The 20,576-nt window shown below is 39.5% G+C and overlaps 1 protein-coding gene across 4 annotated transcripts in view; it reads right to left on the bottom strand.

Annotated features, from left to right (window-relative positions):
- gpr107 (G protein-coupled receptor 107) overlaps positions 1-20,576 on the bottom strand; it is a 127,709-nt gene that overhangs the window by 100,590 nt on the left and 6,543 nt on the right. For all 4 annotated transcript variants that reach the window (XM_048613512.1, XM_048613515.1, XM_020531225.2 and 1 more), the window contains exons 2-9: positions 14,963-15,085; positions 9,939-9,989; positions 8,984-9,072; positions 8,714-8,895; positions 5,892-5,926; positions 5,275-5,322; positions 5,061-5,171; positions 1,134-1,267 (exon numbers count right to left, since the gene is read on the bottom strand). In XM_048613512.1, coding sequence (XP_048469469.1) covers positions 1,134-1,267; positions 5,061-5,171; positions 5,275-5,322; positions 5,892-5,926; positions 8,714-8,895; positions 8,984-9,072; positions 9,939-9,989; positions 14,963-15,085 — 773 coding nt within the window. The remainder of the gene's footprint in view (positions 1-1,133; positions 1,268-5,060; positions 5,172-5,274; positions 5,323-5,891; positions 5,927-8,713; positions 8,896-8,983; positions 9,073-9,938; positions 9,990-14,962; positions 15,086-20,576) is intronic.

The following is a 20,576-nucleotide window of genomic DNA, read 5'->3' as shown; positions in this document are numbered from 1 at the left end:
AATGTGATTATAAAGTCAAACCTCAATCTTTATATCTTCAGTTTGCCAGTATATCAGACTGTATGTTAGCAAGCAAGAACCAGCCAAATTCTGAATTAATTTACACATACTACTGACTACTTCAGATTTCTGACCTACAGCAGCCTCACATTTAAATACTAGTGGAAAAAATGCCCTTACCTTGGTCATGCATTTCACTTGCAACGGTTTTCATCCTTTTATTATTTATTCCCTACGTTCTTCTCCTGTCACAAAGATCCTAATTCCTTGCAAAATATGATTTGACTGGTACAAACTTCCTTCTAATACCTCAACCACTTTTCATTGGTGGATCCAGTGTGTTTTGTGTGTTATTCAAACAAGGGGCCATCAGAGCCAAGCCTAATCTAATCACAAGCACCAGGCTGCAGCAATCAAACGGTAGTAGCCAGCAATGAAAAATCCTGATTGAGCTTTCTTCTACTTCACTCAGAAAATATAGCATCGTTATTGGTAAGGCGGCAGAATATTCCACCCAAATTAGAACAAGGATCCAGTGTGAAAACTTGTGCTCTGTGTGGTTTAGCACAGAACCACAATGTATTTGTCCAACAAGCTGTCATGGAGCCATAAAGTATGTTTCATAATGTTAATGATATGCAGACCAAAAACATGGTACGCCAATTGAATGGAATTGTAGTATCTGAATTACAAAGATTGGTGAAATTTGTTTACACTTCTAGAATTAACTAAGGAAGTCAAATTCTGTTTTTATTGTGGGGGGCGGTATATTATGTTTTGAGATTATATTCCAGAACTCTATTCATATTTATATAAGAACTGCAAACTTTGATTATCACTTCAACAAGCAGAAACACGCCTCCTCTCCACCCTAGCAACACATTACAATCAACACCTACAGTGTGTAGGAAACCCTTGTACATTAAATAAATATCAAATAAGAGGCTTGGGTAAATTTCAAAACAGAATAACTTATTAAACATGCATAAAATCTCATAGGAAAGTTGAATCAGAAACGTTTTCCATAGCTGGTATCTATGAAATCATATAGCAGTAGATACTGCTCTGTAAAATTCACACGTATTCGCACATTGCAGTCTCTGAACCCAGGGTAAGAAGTACTTGCACAGTACCTGCGCTTCCGGAGGATATAAACCCAGAAAACTCCAGCCAGAAAGAAGAAGAAAGCCATACAAATGTAGAGTTTGGGGAGTGGGATCTCTCCTGCAGATAAATAACTGCCAGGATTCTGTTCCACTATTGTAATCTGAAAGAAAATCACACTGATTAGAAGTTACAGAGAGTAAATCATTTTTGTTTGCTTCTTCAAACGGAAATAATTTAAGACTTAATGAAGACAATTATGGAGAAACTCCATAACAATCTAAATTTCCAATGCCTAAGCTGGCCTTTCTAGTTCAAAAACTGCTGCAGCAATAAACTTCCCATTGAAGACTTGGTGAACCGAAGTCCTTCAATGAAACAAGCCCAAAAGAGATGCACTGCTGGCTTTGTAAATTTCCAGGCCTGATTTTATGGTCAGTCAGCAGTATTCCACTGACTGACTTTTAAACTACATACCTATCTTTCTTGTAAGCCACAGTGGGAACCTGCTCTCCTGAATGCAGCTTTGATCCATCAGAGAAGTGTGTAGGGAGGCTCAGTGACAAGATATAGTTCCTGATAACCACGACCCTTGTCGTCATAAACTGAAGAAACACTCTCAGAATCCTGTTTTCATCAAATGGCACACTCCATCTCCTATTTCTTCCATTCACTTCAAAATCCCTCAAGTGTTTTCCATGATTTTAAACTACTTATCTAATTTACTTCGAATTCTAGCTTCCCACCCCATTCTACGAAAACTGCTCTGCTCGTTATATCTCTGGCTTCTTCAACAGATAATTATACAACCTGTGATTCCTGCCATTTAATTAGCTGAAGGAAGAATTATCAGAATCAGAGTACAGGCAGACAACCAGAAAAGTTAATCAAATCTATTAGGATTGAGAAGTTGGATCTACAGGAGTGTTTTGACACACTGGCTGATTTAGTAATTTGCAATCTTTCAACAGTTTGCATATCTGTTGGGAGTAGCTCTAAATAAATTAGTATAAATATGTTTGGGGCAATCAGACCAAGTTCCTGACTGACAGGTCACATCATAAATCATCACCACGTGCTTACCGAGAGTCCTTTCCAGCAAAGTGCAACTTCTGGATCTGAGCGCAAATAGGCATTTGCCAGAAGATTTGCTCTCCATTTTCTAACTGACCTCACTCACCCCTTGTGAAACTGTGTGACTTGGCTACTCCGTTAATCACCATCAACTTAGATAAAGTGTAAAATCTCTGCAGACATCATTAAAACCATTACCCATTCTGCATTTAAGCCCCTTCCACCTTGTTCTTTATCACTGTTATATCTACGATTAACTGTTCTGTTTAAAAGGGAGCTGGATGAATTCCAAAGAATCAAGATAACTGTGGTCGCGGAAGGGGCTTTCAGGTGTGGTAGCTTTAATTATTGATATGAGGCTGTGGTCTCAGAGGACAAATAGGATTTCTCCCAAACAGATGAGGTTAACATCAATATAATGCACATTATCTTGTTGCTGAGGTGGATCTGTCTCTCTCCAAAACCATGAGGTCTAGCTGTTGTTAGGTTAATCAGACTTCAATTGTTCTGAGATGCTGCAACTTTACAGCACTATTCATTTTTAAATTTTGGTTCATTTACTGGTTCCTTTTGAAGAAAAAGACTGTACTGCACTTATAACAAAATATAACATCTGGTGAGTGATGAATGTTTATTGGATGCAATATTTTTAATCGGGCTTTCTTCAAAACTAGTTACTTACATTTTGTGTTGTATCCCATTTTTCTAGTGTTACACATCACAGATAAAATTTGATATTGCAGAAATCTAAGTGAAGACCAAATTCCCTCTAAGCTGCGCGGCCATGCAGTTGCTGGGAGGTTTCGTGCATGCTGACCCACTGGGTTCTACTTGCTGAAACTGCTGCCACACATGACCTTGGAGGTCTGCACAGCAGAAGAAGATATTACAGGGAACATTAGTAAAGGAAACAGGCACCAAAGTCCAAATGGTTGAAATAAGTGTTAATGACAGGGAAGGAAAACACACCCTGAACTCAACAATGCTGTTACAAACAAATAATGCCTTCTTATGCAAGAAACTGGGGGCTGCCATTGCTCTGGTTCCCAGCAGAAGAGTGACTGGAAATTTAATTGTCTGAATAGAAGTAAAAATGACGTGAAACTTAAAAGACATACATGTTAGAAATCTAATGGTAAAAAATACTGTTAAATCACAAGATAGTCAGCATTTAAAAGTTAAAATCAAGTTATCAGTTTTAGCAGGTTCCAACAGTTTACAGCATGCCAGGACTACAAATATTATTACTTGGAAATATAAATTCGGGGAATGGACACTTGGACACTATTGTGCTGCAGAGAATCAACACGTTTCTTTTGTAGCACTGAGAAAAAATTGAACTGGTGTTCACTTATTCATACATAGAAAAGAGGAGCAGTAGTAGGTCATTTGGCCCTTCAAGCCTGTTTTGCCATTCAATATAATCACGGCTGATCATTCAACTCAGTATCCTGCTCCTGCTTTCTCCCCATAGTTTTTGAGCTTTTTATATCTAACTTCTTCTTAAAAACATGCAATGTTTTGGCTTCACGGCTTTCTGTGGTAATTCCACTGGCTCATCACTTTATGGGTGAAGAAATGTCTCCTCATCTTAATCCTAAAAGGCCTACCCCATGTCCTTAGACAATTACCCTAGTTTTGGACTCTTAGGTTATCGGGAACATCCTTTCTGTGTTTAACCTCTGTAATCATGTTTGAACTTTATACATTTCTGTGAGATCCCCCCTTTATTCTTAACTCAAGTGAATACAGTCCTAATTGATCCATTCTCTCTTTATACATCAGTCCTGCTACCCTAGGAATCAGTCTGGTAAACCTTCACTGCACTCTCTCCATAGCTATAACATCCTTCCTCAGATAAGGAGACCAAAACTACACAATATTTCAGGTGTGATCTCACCTAGGCCCTGTACAACTGCAGCAAGACATGCCTGCATTACACAAAGTCACGCAACTTTTGCAGAAGCTGGATTCAATACTTTTGAGAGACACGTTGGTCGCAATGTCTTTGGCTCAAAAAAAGCCTAGCAACAACTTTTGAAGTCAAATTGCAATTTATCATAGTATTGAGGAAAGGCAGCAGTTGCAGTCAGACCTCCGAAAAGCCTGCAATCCAAGATAGCCCTCTCTGTTTCTCTGTCTTTGTGAGTGGAAAAGAAACAGCAAAGACTCTGAAAAGAAGAACTTCTATCTGAAGCAAAAACCTAGGTTCAATTGACCATCTATCACATGGAGGATCACTGTGGTCAACAATGTGACAAAAACCAAAAGAACTGTAAGAAAGTCAGCTAATCCACCCTTTAGCCACAGGATTTGTTCCTCTTTCTCATGCTTCTCCGGCTATGATGCTCCTGTAGAACTGTCTTGTCTGCTACACTTATGAATTAATGTGCATGTGTTGAGAGTTAAAGCTTGTATAGTTTAAGTTTGTACATTACTAATTAATAAGCTATTTTTCCACTTCGTAAAAGAAGTTTATTTATGATAAATACCTCTTGTTTTCCTGTACATTAATGAAAGCTGCTACTTCTTTTACCTTAGATATTGGGCAAAGTCAGGCAAGTTAACCATTTTAGTGTGTCACATGCTCATTTGTACATTTGTGGCGATTCATGAAAAAGTGTGGATTAAGTTCCAGCACACACTTACAATCGGGGCCTGAGAACCAGAAACATAAATCTTTTTCTCTAAGGTTCTCATCAACTTTCTGTACATTTCCAGAATTTTCCTGTTGCGTTTAATAAATTTAGTTTCAAATTCTCATTTAAAACTTTCACAATACTGAAAAAAAAATTAGTCTAAGCTACTGCCGATGATTTTCATCAATGTTTCCAATAGCTGCCTTGCTCCATATTGAATAACGATAACTTTCTTATACTCACATCCATGTCAAACTGAAAAGTCTGTGGAGACGGCTTTTCATCAGTATAGCAGTTATGGAAGTACAGACTGTAAAGTCCCTGTTCCTCCTCACTGTTAATGGTAAACGAGAACTGCAGGAAAGAAAAACATGTTGTTTGGACAATTTGCCAATCAGAATAAGTCAGTACATACAACATCTCACTCATGCAGTACCAATTCTTAAATCCTACTTACTGTGAATGAATAGGATAGATTTTTTTTCTGCAGTGGCAAAGTTTCATCCTGAAAGACAAAAAAGTTATTTTTGATGCTTTTCCTTCCATAATGACGATTGATTATCTTTACTCTGCCATGATCAGTCCCTTCTGGCACTTCCAGTACTCTGAAAGGAGTTTATTTTGCAGCAGTTGGTCCCCAATAGCTCAACGCAATTGCCTGAACCTGGACAGTGAGCATTAGTGCTCATATCAATCACTGTGCTGCCTCCTTCTCTGCCTACTCAATCGTTCAATGCTGTAGACAATCCATAACCATAAAGTCTGGGAAGTAATCTGCGTCTGCCTTTACAGTACTTAAAATAACTTAAGTTTGCCACCCCTTCCTTGTCTGAGTGGTGGTGTGTGTTAGAACTGTCAGGCAACTATGGCTCCTTGGCTGTACAGTTGTTCCAGAATATTCTCTAATTGGACACTGAATTTGGTTAGATATAATAACCTTCTACTTACCATTTCTTTAAAGGGAAATGATGTGTATTACATCATTTCAAAAGGAAAAGAACATCTTTAAAGAAAAAAAACTTTCATTTATAGAAAAAAAAATAATACAGCAAAAACTACAGTTAATTCACTAACCTTTCGTTCAGCAGAAATTCCAGATTTTGGTTTTGCTGTGAACGGAAAATAAATATTTCATTAGCATAAAATGCAAATGGTAAAGAACAGTTTCTATCAGTTTTTGTTTTTTTAAAAACAAAAGTCTTCATCCAGATTTTATGCCCAACCTTTTAAAAAAATTAGAAATTTGGTTTATAAAAAATCCCAAGCATAATACTCAATCCACAGGATATCCATTGCACCGTGCAGAATTAGGGCTGGGTTAATTCAGTGTTCCAAAAATTAAATATTTCATGAGGTCTTTTAATTATTAAATCAACAATGTAACTGGAAATGCTCATCAGCCAAATTTGCTATTAATTTCACCTTTCACTGCCAGTACACAAGGTTAACAGCAAGAATTACAAGAAGATAGCAAGAACTGCAGATGCTGGAGTCAAAGTCAACTCAGTGTGGAACTGGAGGAACACAGCTGGTCAGGCAGCATCAGAGGAGTAGGAAAATCAACATTTCGGGTCAGGACCCTTCTTCAGAACTTCGCGGCAGCGGTGGGGGTGGAAGGGAGCTGGGAAATAAATACAGGGAGGAGGGGTGGGGCTGGGGGAAGGAGGTGGGATGATGATAGGTGGATGCAGGTAGGGGGTGGTGGGGATGGATCAGTGGGAAGGGTGGGGCAGATAGGTGGGAGAAAAGATGGACAGTTTTTGTTAGGTCAAGGAGGCACGAGGGAGGATGGGTGGGCCTGGGGAAAGGTAGGTGGGGTGGTGATAGGTGGATGCAGGTAGGGAGTAGTAGGGATTGTTCAGTGGGAAGGGTAGGGCAGATAGGTGGGTAAGATGATGGACAGGTTGTGTCAGGTCAAGGAGGCGGGGTGACAGGGAGGTATGGACATGGGATGAGGCCAGAGGTGGGGAGATTTTAAAACTGGTAAATTCTAGGTTCAGGCCATCGGGCTGTGGGCTGAATAGAAGGTGTTGCTCCTCCAGTCTGCATGTGGTGTCATTGTAGCACTGGAGGAGGGCCAGGATGGACATGTCATCAAGGGATTGGGAGGGGGGAGTTAAATTTGTTGGCGACCGGAAGGTGCTGTCGATTATCACATTCAGAGCGCAGATGCTTCACGAAAATGGTCCCCGCTTCTGCGCTTGGTCTCACCGATGTAGAGAAGGCCACGTCGGGGGGGGTCAATGGATACAGTAGACCAGGTTGGAGGATGTACAGGTGAACCCCCGTTGGATATGGAAAGTTTGCTTTGGGCATTGGATGGAGATGAGGTGGGTGTCTAGAGGCAGGTGTAGCATTTCCTGCGGTTGCAGGGAAAGGTGCCGCTGTGGTGGGGTCAGTGGGGAATGTGGAGCAGACGAGCGAGTCACGGAGTGAGCGTTCCCTATGAAAGGCAGATAGGGATGGGGAGGGAAATCTCTCTTTGATCGTGGGGTCGGTGGCAGAAGTGGTGGGGGATGATACGCTGGATGTGGAGGTTGGTGGGGTGATACGCGAGGACCAGGAGGACTCTGTCTTTATTTTTGTTGAGAGAACGGGTTTGAGGGCAGATGTGCAGGAAATGCAAGAGATGCGGTTGAGGGCATTTATGATCACGGGGAAGGGTGGAGGAGAGTTGTGGTTCTTGAAATAGGAGGACATCTGGGATGTCCGGGACTGGAATGCTCCTTCCTCGGAGCAGATCGGCGGAGGAATTAGGAAAATGCGATTGCATTCTTGCAGGAGGATGGGTGAAAGGAGTTGTAGTCCAGGTAGCTATGGTGGGCTTGAAATAGATGTCAGTGATGAGGCGGTTACCAGAGATGGAGACAATCCAGGAAGGGGAGGGAGGTATCAGAAATGGTCCAGATTAATTTGAGGTTGGAGTGAAAGGTGTTAGTAAAGTTGATGAACTGTTCAAGCTCCTCATGGGAGCACGAGGCAGCGCCGATACAGGTGTCAATGAGACGGAGGAAGAGGTGACGAATGATGCAGGTGTAACAGCAGAAAAGGGGCTGTTCCATGTATCCTACAGAAAGGCAGGCACCAGAGATATTTATGGCTATTCTTCCATCTCTGTTTCCATGTTCCACTTTCAGTAGTGCACTACACATCAAAATGCATTGCACTTAAGTAACTGTGATCAGCTAAATCAATCATTGTATGAAAACCTGAACAGAAGTTCCACTCTTTAGTGGACTTCATTACTAATTAACTGGGTATACCCTGACAGAACAAGCGAAATATTGTCCTCAATGTCAATGTCAGAGGTGTGTTAAACCCAAGAACTAATCAAACTATCCCAAGCCTGAGACATAGTGCAGTTCTCAGCATGGAGTCAATGATGCCGATAGCCTTAAATGTGCCTATGTATTCTGCTTTTAAGAATTCTATGGTAAAATCAAAATGCAGATTACAACAAACCTTTAGCTCTGAAAATTACAACAATTATTTTTGGTAATGATTTCACTGAGCTTTCACAATCCATTGTGTGTCTAAGATATGAAGACTCAGGAAAAGAAAAGCTGATCTGGCCATACAAATTGCACTAATACAATGACGTTCAATATCATAGCTCCAAACATCCTAGTGCAAAACTTGCAGGGTCTTGAACCTTTTAACATTCCCCAACTTATATGCAGGGGATAAACAGGTGACTCTTGTCATTTCATTTTCAGACCTCCTCTCTGACTAATTAACAGAGAGTGCAGGAGCACATCTTGTGGGGAACAGGTTTGGGTGAGTGGTTGGAGGGTTGACAGGATTAATAACGTTTTTCTTGCCCATATGTACCAACTGTTGCCCGCATTTAACCACCATTGGAATAGCCAAAGTAAACACACACTCAAATTGCTTACCCATCTGCACTTGCTCAGACTGCTTTGTGGTTTCATTCTTTTTTTGGAGTTCTCCTGCTTTCTTAGACTCACTCTGTGATTTCACATCTGTCTTGCTGCTTTTGTCTTTGACTGGTTGGCTTGCTGCAGTTCTAAAATCTTCGATTGTAGGCTGATTGTTTCCCGATGTCAGAACTTTAACTCTGGGAATCAACAACAAGTGTTAGTGGAATACGAAGGAACAACCATCAGCTGAAGATTACAATGAGAATTTGTTTGACGTTTACTCACTGAAGTTTTCCAAAGTCAATCAGAAAAAGCGTAACAGGTACGTTATTTGGAGGCTTTTTCTTCAAGAAACAAAAATCAATATCCTCTTCCTGTTAAAATAAAATCACTGGAAGATAAAGAGCAGCTTTTGTATGGGTTCTTGAATGTGAATTATGACAGTTTTGATTAACTGCAAGCTTTGTTCTCTTTGCATTCAGACAGATGCTCCATCTGGAGGCCAGGTTATTACAGATTGAAATTCTTCATCTACATTTGCACTGAGTCTAACATGAGATTCATGCAGACGCCAAACATAAATCTGGTTGGGTTGTGTTGCTGATTGGAATGCTAACAACATTAATTAGATATTGAATGGTGGGAAGAAACTGAATCACAGACCATCACCTTAGAAAGGATGGGTAGGCTTCCAAGTTTGACATTGAAATGTTCACAAGGACATCATTAAAGATGGTCCTTCTGAGTCAAGGGTGAGACTTTATTGTCACTATAAGAGGTCATTAATATCTTTCTTTTTACAAATGGCAAGAGATATGATGAACTGATCACAAAATATTTTATTCAAAAGTGGTCTATTCAGAAGGTTGTGGCACATGAATCCAGCCTCTAGCTCCAAAACTTAAACCACTACCTTTGTGGTTAAAGGCAGTCTCTATATTGGTTTGGCCAATCGCAGTCATCACCACAGATGGGCTGCTGCAAGTGGTTTCAGCGATCCTGACTTAAGGGAACGGAACGTCCACTTGCGATTTCTATTACAGCTAAATATATACTGAATCCTGGTCAAGAGTACATCTGTGGACATCAAGGAAAAACAGCTTAAATGCGATGCCTCCAAAGTTCAGTTAGCTGCTCACACGGATCACATTGCAAAAACTACCATTATGGGCATGGCATGATGAAACTTTCCAAAAAACAAATAATGAATTGCAATCGTATGGCAAAAAAGCTAACTTACCAAATAGGATGAGAAGCCATCATTCTTGGTTCTGTCCAAACTAAGGCCCAGCTGAGATAAACATATAACATTGGAAAGAATTAGTGGGTTATTGTTAAAGAAAGAATATTTGCATTTATATAGTGACTTGGGCACCTTACAACATACCAAAATGCTTTGAGACCATAAATTACTTTTGAAACATTGACAATTGTCATTATGAAATGCTCATTTAACACATTGCAAGATTCTACAAAAAGCCAAACAGAACAATTGATTGATTCCACTCGATATGTTTTCATATAGGCTAAGGGATACATTTTGGCCAGGGTACTCAAAGAGCTCTTCAAATTCTTTTCTCAATAGGACTGCATTTTTTAAAAAAAAATCAAATATTCATCTAAGGCCTTAGCTGAATACCTCAAAGTTAAAAGGCTATCCAACATTAATGAAAATCAATTTAGACAATTCAGAATTCAGCAATATTGCAAGTACAGATTCATGTCCTTCCTTTTTGTTGTCACATCAGAAACATTCTATGCATAAAAAATCTTAAATGCAAAACTTTTCAGTTGGTTCGACAATGGTCAATTAATGGATATCTGGAGAAAGCATCTGAGTTAGGAAGTAAGAAAAACAGCTGGTATTCTCATGCATTGACAACAAGACTTGGTGGAAAATGCAGGTGCATGGAAATCAGATATAAGAACAGAATCAGAGATAACACAGTGTGGAGTTGGAGGAACACAGCAGGCAGGCAGCAGCAGAGGAGCAGGAAAGCTGATGTTTCGTGTTGGGTCCCTTCTTCAGAAATGGGAAGCAGGGTCCCGACCTGAAACGTCAACTTTCCTGCTCCTCTGATGCTGCCTGGCCTGCTGTGTTCCTCCAGCTCTACGCTATTTTATCTCTGACTCCAGCATCTGCAGTTCTTACTATCTCTGATAAGAACAGAGTCACTCTAGTTGTGAAATTGTCAATAGACGAACAGCTTGCTGACATTGATAATACAATGCCCATGCCACATGATTAGTTCCTGAAGCCAATTCTGTTTTTAGACTGAAGGATCCAACCTCAAGGAGAACAGATGAAATGTTTTATGGACACTAAGTTTCATTGAAAGGGGAACAATTGACAGTGATCTGTGATCTCCGAGATTAGCCATTGAGTATCCTGAAGACACTTAAAACATAAAGCCTGGCAGATACTGTCCTTGTTTTGAGAGACAGGTAACAACAAAGTCAATAATGTGAAAAGGCCAACAAGAACATCGCAACACCAAAGGAACAAATCAAAATCTACATAGAGGAAGGGAGATCTGCAATAAATACCAGCTATTTAACAGGGAATATTTTTCTTCTGCTCGTTATCTCAACATATTGACACTCCATGACGTGGACATAAGGCTAATAGACAATCTTAGAACATCCATTTAGCAAGGTCTAACATTCCCTCCATTGAACAATTAACAAGTTCTTAAATTATCTCCAGGTTTCTGCCTTCACAATGATTTGAAGTTAAATCCATATACTTATCGCCATGGACAGAACTTCTATACAATGGTAACTATCATTTTTACTGGTTTGAATCTCTGTCCACTTGTTCTGCTCTTACAGTTTAAAGTAACATTCCAGATGACATTTCTCAGTGTGTTTACTCCCATATATCTCTTTGTAGGATTACCCTGGAGATTCATGTCACCCCAGACTTTCTTTACAAATTTGATCTTTTACACCGTCAAACTTGCAGCTCTTTTCTGTTTGCAGCATTTGAATGTCTTATTTATGAGTCAGTGATTAGGACTGAGCACAATGATCAACGTGCAGTTTCAACGTGATTCTTCTGACATGGACATAGCATTTACTTGTCATGTAGTTCAACATTCTGTAAACCTTGTTGATTGACGGTCTGCATTAACAGGATACATTGGCTCCTAGATTCTCTTTTCAAATCCACTTAGTAACCTCAACAGCAATTAAGGAGCATATTGTGGGACAAGTTCCTCCCAAATGCATAATGCTTAACAGCATCTTAAAATCATCTGCAATTTTCAATGACAGTTATTCGGCAATTTCAAACTGCCTGCTTCAAATCTACTGTCCCTCTTAGTTGTCTGAAAATTTAACTACCTCCTACAGAGGTTCTGTATTCAAGTTACTGATGTACCTAAGGAACAGTGCACCAATTCCTTACTTACCACAGTACTCCTTTACTGCCTGACAAAACATCATCAAAAAGGTATTGTTTTCTACCATTAAGTTAATTTCGAAACCTTTCCAAGATTTTCCTGGGATCCTTGCAGCTTTTGAATTTAAACAATACCCTTTCAGGTAGAACTCTTGTCACTTAGCTTTGCCTAGTCTTAATACAGGTTTATTCAAAACCCAGTTGGGTGGTCACTACAAGACGTCTATTGATAATGTCAGGCTGGATAGTCTTCATTTGAATCTATGCTGATAGCTCCAGCAGATATTCAAATTTATCAAGATAAACTATTCTATTAGTATCACTTTAAATATTTGTGAAATAATTAGTTTAGGGTAGCAAGGCCAGAATTTACTGCCCAACCATAATTTGTCCCTGAAAACATGGCAACAAGCTCCCTTCTTGAATAGTTACAATTCATCTTCTTTATACAATATACAATTCATATAGCACTGCTATGATGTTGATTGAGGAAGGCCGAGTGTTAAGGTCTTTCCTGCTGAATACTTCTAAGAAATAATTTTTATGACAACGTTTTGACCCTGTAGTCATGGTATATTCTTTTCACTCCTCTGAATGCCTTACTAATGAAAGAATCATAGGATCTTAAGCTGATACAACAGAAGGGACCATTTAGTCCATTGTGCTTTCTTGGTTGAGCCATCCAATTAGTACCACTCTACTGCACTTCAGTTTTTTATATAGGCCTCTAATATTTTTCTTTTTATGTATTTATCTCATACTTTGGAATGTTACTGTTAAATTTGTTTCAATATTGCTTTCTGGGAGTACATCCCAATCACAAATTGCAGTATAAAAATTTATTTTCTTAATTTACCTCTGATTCTTTTGGTCCCATCTTAAATCTGTGTCTTCTACAAACTCACACTTCCATTCCTGGAAATTGTTTTTCCTTATTTAATCTTATTGAAACTATTATGAATTTGAACAGTTCTATCAAATTTGAACTCCCATATTCTTGGAACCATCCTGGTAAATATAGACTGTTATGTAGTTTGTGTTGCATAAATAGAAAATATAACTATTCCAGCTTAGGAATTTTGCAAGTCAATAAAGTATGGCGAGTCACTTTTGCAAACAATAATGATATCATTTAAATAAAAGCTAATACAAATATATTCCCAAAAGCATATTTGTTCCATAGTATCATTGCAATGTCTGGCTGCTGGTGACACAATGTTACATTAACAGTCTCACAGCGCTCTCTGGTGACACCGTATTAGTTTAGCAGTCTCACAGCACTTCCTGGTGACACTATTTTAATAATCTCACAGCACTACCTAGTAATACTATATTAGTTTAGCAGTCTCACAGCACTCTCTGGTGACGCCACCTAAGATTAGCAGAGTCAGAGTGCTCTCAGTGATATTACATTAGTATAGCAGAGTCAGGCCGTCCCCTGCTAACAGTCACTTTAGCAATTTCACAGCAGTCTCTGGTGGAACACAATCAAAGTAAACGCAAGTGTCACTATGTCAATATAGCAGACTCACAGCAGTCTCTGGTGACACTGCTGGTTTTCGACAGTCTCAAAAAGTGTGCGCTGATGGCAATGTCAATTTAGCAGTCTTTCATTGGTCTCCAGCGCCTAAAACTGTTTAGTGGTCACACAATGACCTCTGGCAATATTATCAATATAGTAGTATCTTAGTGTCCACTGGTGGTGACACTAAAAACAGAAAGTGCTGGAGAAAGTCAGCATGTCTCGCAGCATCTGCATTGAGAAAAACAGAGTTATCATTTGAAGTCCAGTGACCCTTTGTCAGAACTGAAAATCGCTGGATACTTACAATAATGGGGTAGGGGAGTGAGTACAGACATGGAGATGGTGGTCAGAAAGTGAGAAAAAAAAGGGGATAGATAAAGAAATTCTGATGATAAGCTAAGAGAGAGATGAATGCCGAGTTCTTGCTGAGACAGAAGTCTTACTAATTAGTTACATGGCTATGATATCATAAATTTGCATACAAAGGCTGAGTTCTGTGCTTACTAAATGTTATTGTATATTGTACACACAACTAGTTGATCACACTCGCTCCATTACACACAGAGAAGGCAAGGCAAGTACGTTTACATTGGAGCATCACAAGTCATGATGTCACATAAGTGTCTTAAAGGCATAGGCTTGTTTTATCGAAAATCTATGTCGTAATACTATTGGACCCTCCGGGATCTATATTGTGGATGATAAAATAGTGCATTTCACAGCAAAACCATCATAATACAGCATATTCCGAAGAAGCAACACTTTTTTTTTTAAGATTCACGATCAATTGGCAATAAGAAATTCAAAGGAGTCTATTACTGTTGATGTCTTGGTGCAATTCTAACAGTACAGAGATGTCAGAATTTCACACATCTTCTTAGTGTCAGTAGTAGGACAAAAGTACATACAGAAACACAGATAACAGCAGTAGGCCAATTGACCCTTTGAGCCTCCTCCACCATTCAATATGATTATGGCGAATCATCAAGCTCAATACTCTAATCTACCCCTCCCCCAATATCCATTGATCACATTAGCCACAAGATATATCTACCTCCTTTTTGAAAACATAATCACATAATGATTAACTTTGATGCACTGCACTATTAATGAAGCAACTATTCCATTTCCCTACATCAAAGCACAAAAGACACCAAGATCTGTTATAAGGAGAACATACATAGGGATAGTAGTGTATTACATAGAATAAAACAAACCTTATTGCAACTAAAATAATCTGTACTGAGGCACCACTTTCCTCTTCACAAACCTCTATTGCCCAATAATTATTATAACAAGAAAATGAAAAATACCTGATGAAAGATACTGAACTTACCGCAGAGGTGTCAACAGCTTTGAAATCAACTCCTTTTGATGTCAAATTGGTCATTTTCACAGTCATATTTCCATTCTTGAAAAAACCAAATGTGTTTAAACGGATCTTTTGCCTAACATCATCCTGCGGAAAGAAATAACCATGCTGTAATCAAAGGCAATATTTGCCGAGATTAGAAAACAAAATTCAAGACTTTTAAGAGGACAGGTCTAGTCCAATGAGTCTGTACTAGCTGTAGGAAAAAGCAGGTACTTAGTTTGTTCCATTAGCCCTTTCCCTTATTGTTAAACATGTTAGTTTTTAAAAATATTAATCCACTTCATTTTTAAAAGCTATTAGGGTTTCTTCTTCCAGTTGTTTGTTGGGCATTACACATCATAACATCTCTCAGTACAAAAAAAAAGCCTCATCTTCTTGTTTCAGAGATAGTAGGAACTGCAGATGCCGGAGAATCTGAGATAACAAGGTGTAGAGCTAGATGAACACAGCAGGCCAACCAGCATCAGAGGAGCAGGAAAGCTGAAGTTTCGGGCCTAGACCCTCTGATGCTGCTTGGCCTGCTGTGTTCATCCAGCTCTACACCTTGTTGCCTCAGATTCTTGTACCCAGTTGCCAACCACTGGAAATAGTTTTTCCCATTTTTTGAAAATCTCTCAATTTTGAATGCCAAGATAGGTCTCATCTAAATTTCCTTACTTTCAACAAAATAGTCTTACTTGCTCTAGTCCCTCCTTATAACTAAATTCATCCTTTCCATGTCTAACTTCCAGTCTTTATACATCTTCCTCAAGTAATGCGTTCAAAGCCAAGGCTATTCAATCTTGCATGGGTTTGGGATTTACCTTCACTTCTGTGATCTACATCACTATTTTCAAAACCTAGAATCTCACTTTTTTTTTAAAATACAGCTTAATCCACTTATCTGCCTAGTTTTAAAGACTTGCACATCTGAACTCACTTGCTCTCAGTAAATGTATTTGCATTTTATACATTCAGTGTAAATGTCCTTTTCTAGTTCTTCCTCGTAAAATACATTCACTCAGTAAATGGTTAAGATCTGGAATGCACTGCCTGAAAGCATCTGGACCCAGGTTCAATCGAGGCTTTCAAAACGAAATTAGGTTATTACCTAAAAAAAGGAAGAATGTGCAGCATTATAGAGAGGAGGTTGGGGGATGGCATTGGATGAATGTATTGATCGGAGAATTGGAGCAGATGCAACAGGCTAAGTGGCATGCTTCGGTGCTGTAACAATTCTTTGATGATGTGAATTCTACAGTAGAGACTTCAACTAATTAATCTGCCCTTTCTCCTGTGGAAAGTCAGACATCTTCATAATTAATGCTTCACAATTTTGTATTATGAATATAATATCTGGTCCCAACAATAACTCTGGGAAAACATCCTTCTCATCTCTCCGGCCCAAAAAATAACTATTAACAAATAGATTTTGTTTGCTATCTTCCATTCAACATTCTGCTGATAAGACCACATGCTCTTTAAAATTGTCACTATAGGTATAGGTAAGACGATGGGACTGTTCTCCCATGACAGAGAGATGATTGGTTTAACTTGAGGACCATCACCACACAACCGAGAAGTTGAGAAGGGCAGTTCTTCATAGTAACCTCAGCTGGTGTGAGAATTGAACCCATGCAGTTGGCACCAAGCTGCATTACAAACCAGCCATCCAGCTAACTGTGCTAACCAGCCCCCACTGTAGATTACTCAATTGTTGAACACCAAAAAGAAATGACCTAAAAAGCTGAGGTAATGAACAGCTCTGACATTTTTCAGTACGTCACTATTTTGTTTGAACACATTAATCCGTAATCAGTGGTTCAAAACACAGGTCTCATGACTTGACATGAAAACCGGTGGTTTCATTAAACTTTCACCAAGTACATTCATACATTCTCGATAACATGCCATTATCAAGATTCTACTTCTCGTTCACTACTTGCTTGAATGCATAGCTACAACATTGCAGCAACAACACTCTTATTGAGCAAGGCCAGAGCTCGAATTATGTTGTGTCAACATACAAGAAGGATGTATTTGCACTGGAAGTGGTGCAGAAGAGATTGACCAGGATGTTGCCTGGGTTGAAGCATGTTAGCTTTAGAAGAGAGGCTGGATAGGCTCAGATTGTTTTCTTTAAAGCACGGATGGCTTGGCGGGGACCTGATTGGGGTGTATAAGATTAAGAGAGGCATGCAGAGGGTAAAAAAGAAATAGCTGTTTCCCCCTAGTCGAAGGGTCAATAACAAGGTGACATAATGTTAAGGTGAAGGGTAGGTGGTTTAGGGGGAATTTAAGAAAAGGTTTTTCACCCAGAAGGTGGTGGGAAGTGGAATGCACTGCCTGGAGGATAGCAGTGGCCCCATAACCTTTAAAAAGGTGTGTAGATGAGTATTTGAAATGTCATAACATTGAAGGCTATGGGCTAAGTGCTGGAAAATGAGATTCGTGTAGATAGGTGACGGTGCAGACTCGATGGGCTGAAAGACCTATTCTGTACTGTATGATTCTATGACTCTAACATTTGCGCTTAGATGTTAGGAACAAAGGAATGACAGAAAATAAGGTTGAAGGAATGGAATCCTATCAGAGTACCTTCCCTCACTGCTCGAAGATCTCTCCCATTACTTTAACCGAAAAGTGGTGTTGTGATTCATGAAGGTATTTTGTAGATTGAAGTGTTCATCTGTGTCAGTTGTGACTACAGTAACTTATAAGATAAAGACTATTTTGCAAAGTACAGGGAGTGATGAAAGAAAGTTCATAATATATTATTTGGGAATGCAGGTTTTAAATGGTACATAAGAAATTAAGAAATGGAGCAGGAGTGGGCCTTTTGGTCCTTCAGGCCTACCTCGCCATTCAACAAGATCATGGCTGATCTGCCCCAGGCCTCAATTCCTTTCTCATGCCACCACCTCCTCATAGCCTTCAACTCAGAAACGTTCACCTTTTTCTCAACCAAGGATTACTGTGGTTGACAGGGCTCTTGGCTGTGTCCGATCCATTTTCCGCACTTCTGTTCTCATCCTTCTCTTCCCTCCAAACGCACGAATTGGCCTTCCCCCTCCACCCTCTCCTCCTCATCCCACCCCGGTCCTCAGTTTCCATCCCATCAGTGTCCAGAAGATCATGAGCTGCCATATCTGCTACCTCCAGTGGAATGCAACCAACAGGCACGTATTCGCTTCCCAATGAGACACACTGGTCCACACTCAAAACGTAGACTAGGCGACTGCTTTGCAGAATGCCTACATTCTGTACACAAAAATGACCCCAAGCTTCCAGTTGTCTCCAATTTCAACACACCACCAATGTTCCCTGGCCAGCATTTTTGTCTTGGACTCCAGTGAGTCTCAGCACGAGCTGGAAGAACAGCATCTCATTTTCTGCTTGGGGCCCCTGCAGCCTCAAGACTCAATATCATGCTCAATAACTTTAGAACTTTAACACCTTCTTCCACCCTTTACCCACCCCAGACAAGGACTGCTTTCAACCCAGTCAACTCATGTGATTGAAACTAACTAGCCAACAAGCCACCCAAGGAGTTAATTGCTGAGCTATTTGTGGACTTGAGTTTTTACAACCAGCAGAGAAGAAGCCAAAAGCAGGTTCATGCAATGGGAAGAGGAATAACAGAGGAGCTTTTATGAGCAGTCTTCAAGCAGTTAGGATTGGGGAGATTTCCTGAGTTGCGAAGAAGTCAGTGAGAAGAAAGTTTCAGAAACAGAAAACTTGTGCAGGATGTTAGAACGGAAGACGTTTGACAGAGCTGTTGAAGAATTTTGGGAACCCCTATTAAATCAGAGTGAGCATCAACTTGTTAAAAGGAAACAATTACAGCCGAGCAAGTAATTTTAGCATGGAGAAAGGGGATAACCTTCACTGAGGATAAAACATGTATGAGAGTATTGCTGAAATGAAAAGGATGAATCTTTACTTCTGATGCTTGTATTTAGATCATTCCAATCATTCTTGTTTAGTATTGTATACTTTGCATTGTTTTCCTTTGCTGTAATAAACTTTAATGTTCTTTGGTACTTGACAGTAGTCGCCTCTTGTGCAGTAGCTAACCTTTACAATAAAGAAAAAGAGAAATAAAAAACTCAGTTTATCAAGACAGGCTTCACTCTGGGATCTGACTTGTCTAGCACTACCATCAGCTGGGATCATAACAGAGAGCAACTGGGAGGGATGATGAATATACAAGTTCTTGGTTGAGAAAGAAATAACTCACAAGATATGTCGCAGTCTGATGACAGACATGAAATTTCTATATTATTCTGGCTAAACTGGAACAAAATCAGATGGACAAATATCTGGTGAAAGCAATTAAAGTTGTCCAGCTTGTGAAGTACTTGTGGTTACAAATCTTTAGAAGTTGCATGACATAACCAAGATCAGAGCACAACATCCATAATGTATATCAGCTAAAGTTCCATTTTTTGCCAAAAGCATCTGGTAAACTGACTGCACTTGAGGACATTTATTAATTTGCAAACCCAAAGTACTTCATGAACAAAGCTGAAAACTGTAAAATGTAAGATTGAGTAAAATGGAAAATACCGAACAGTCTGGGGATTGTCTGAGAAAAGGAAAAAGAGAGGGATAAGGAGCTCCATAATTCAGAATTTCTGAAAATAAACATGTTGAAGTAGGAGACCTAGGTGAACCTTGAATTTTACATGCAGTTGTTTAATGGCTTTGAGTTTTCATATACAGATGGAATTTCCCTTTGTAGTCAACAAGGGAAATTTATACAAACAAAATGAATCAGAGAAGTAGGCCACTCAGCCTCTCAAGCCTGCTCTGTGATTCACTAAAATCATGGTTGATCCAAGAACTCCACATTTCTGCCAGTACCCAAAAACTTTTCATCCTATCTATCTACTTCTGCCTTATAATATTCATGGACGCAGCTTCCACCAAGTGTTGAAGATGAGAATTTCAAGGACTCATGACACTCAGGAGAAAACAAATCTTCTTGCCTGTTCTGTTTGGACAACCCCTGATTTTTAAACAGTGACTCCAGTTCTAGAGTCTCCCACAAGAGGATACATCCTCTCCAAATCCATCTCCAGTCAGAATTTTTCTTATATGTTTCAGTCAAGTCACCTTTTATGTTTCCAAACTCCAACGGATACAATCTTTCATCATAAGACAACTCGTTCATTCCAGGTCTCATAAACTTTCTCTAAACTGCTTCCAATGCATTTACATCCTTCCTTCATTAGGCAGATCAATATGTCGCGAACTTGGGGGAGAGTACTTGTGGACTGGAAGGCAGGACTTTAGAATTTGTTTGTAAAATGATAGGGGGAAAGAGTGCATGGTCCCTTTAAAAGATTATGTGCTTTTTCTAGGCCTGGAGATGATAAAAGTCTGCAGATGAACAGAAATCCTGAAAATCGAAACATTTATATCAAAAGACTGTGGGGTTAGCAACCTACGCAGTAGTTTTAGAGATAGTAGGAACTGCAGATGCTGGAGAATCCGAGACAACAAGGTGCAGAGCTGGATGAACACAGCAGGCCAAGCAGCATCATAGGAGCAGAAAGGCTGACGTTTCGGGCCTAGACCCTTCATCAGAAAT

Source organism: Rhincodon typus, chromosome 28, assembly GCF_021869965.1.
Source record: "Rhincodon typus isolate 14 chromosome 28, sRhiTyp1.1, whole genome shotgun sequence".
Classification (NCBI taxonomy): domain Eukaryota; kingdom Metazoa; phylum Chordata; class Chondrichthyes; order Orectolobiformes; family Rhincodontidae; genus Rhincodon; species Rhincodon typus.
This window is presented reverse-complemented; position numbering and strand designations above follow the sequence as displayed.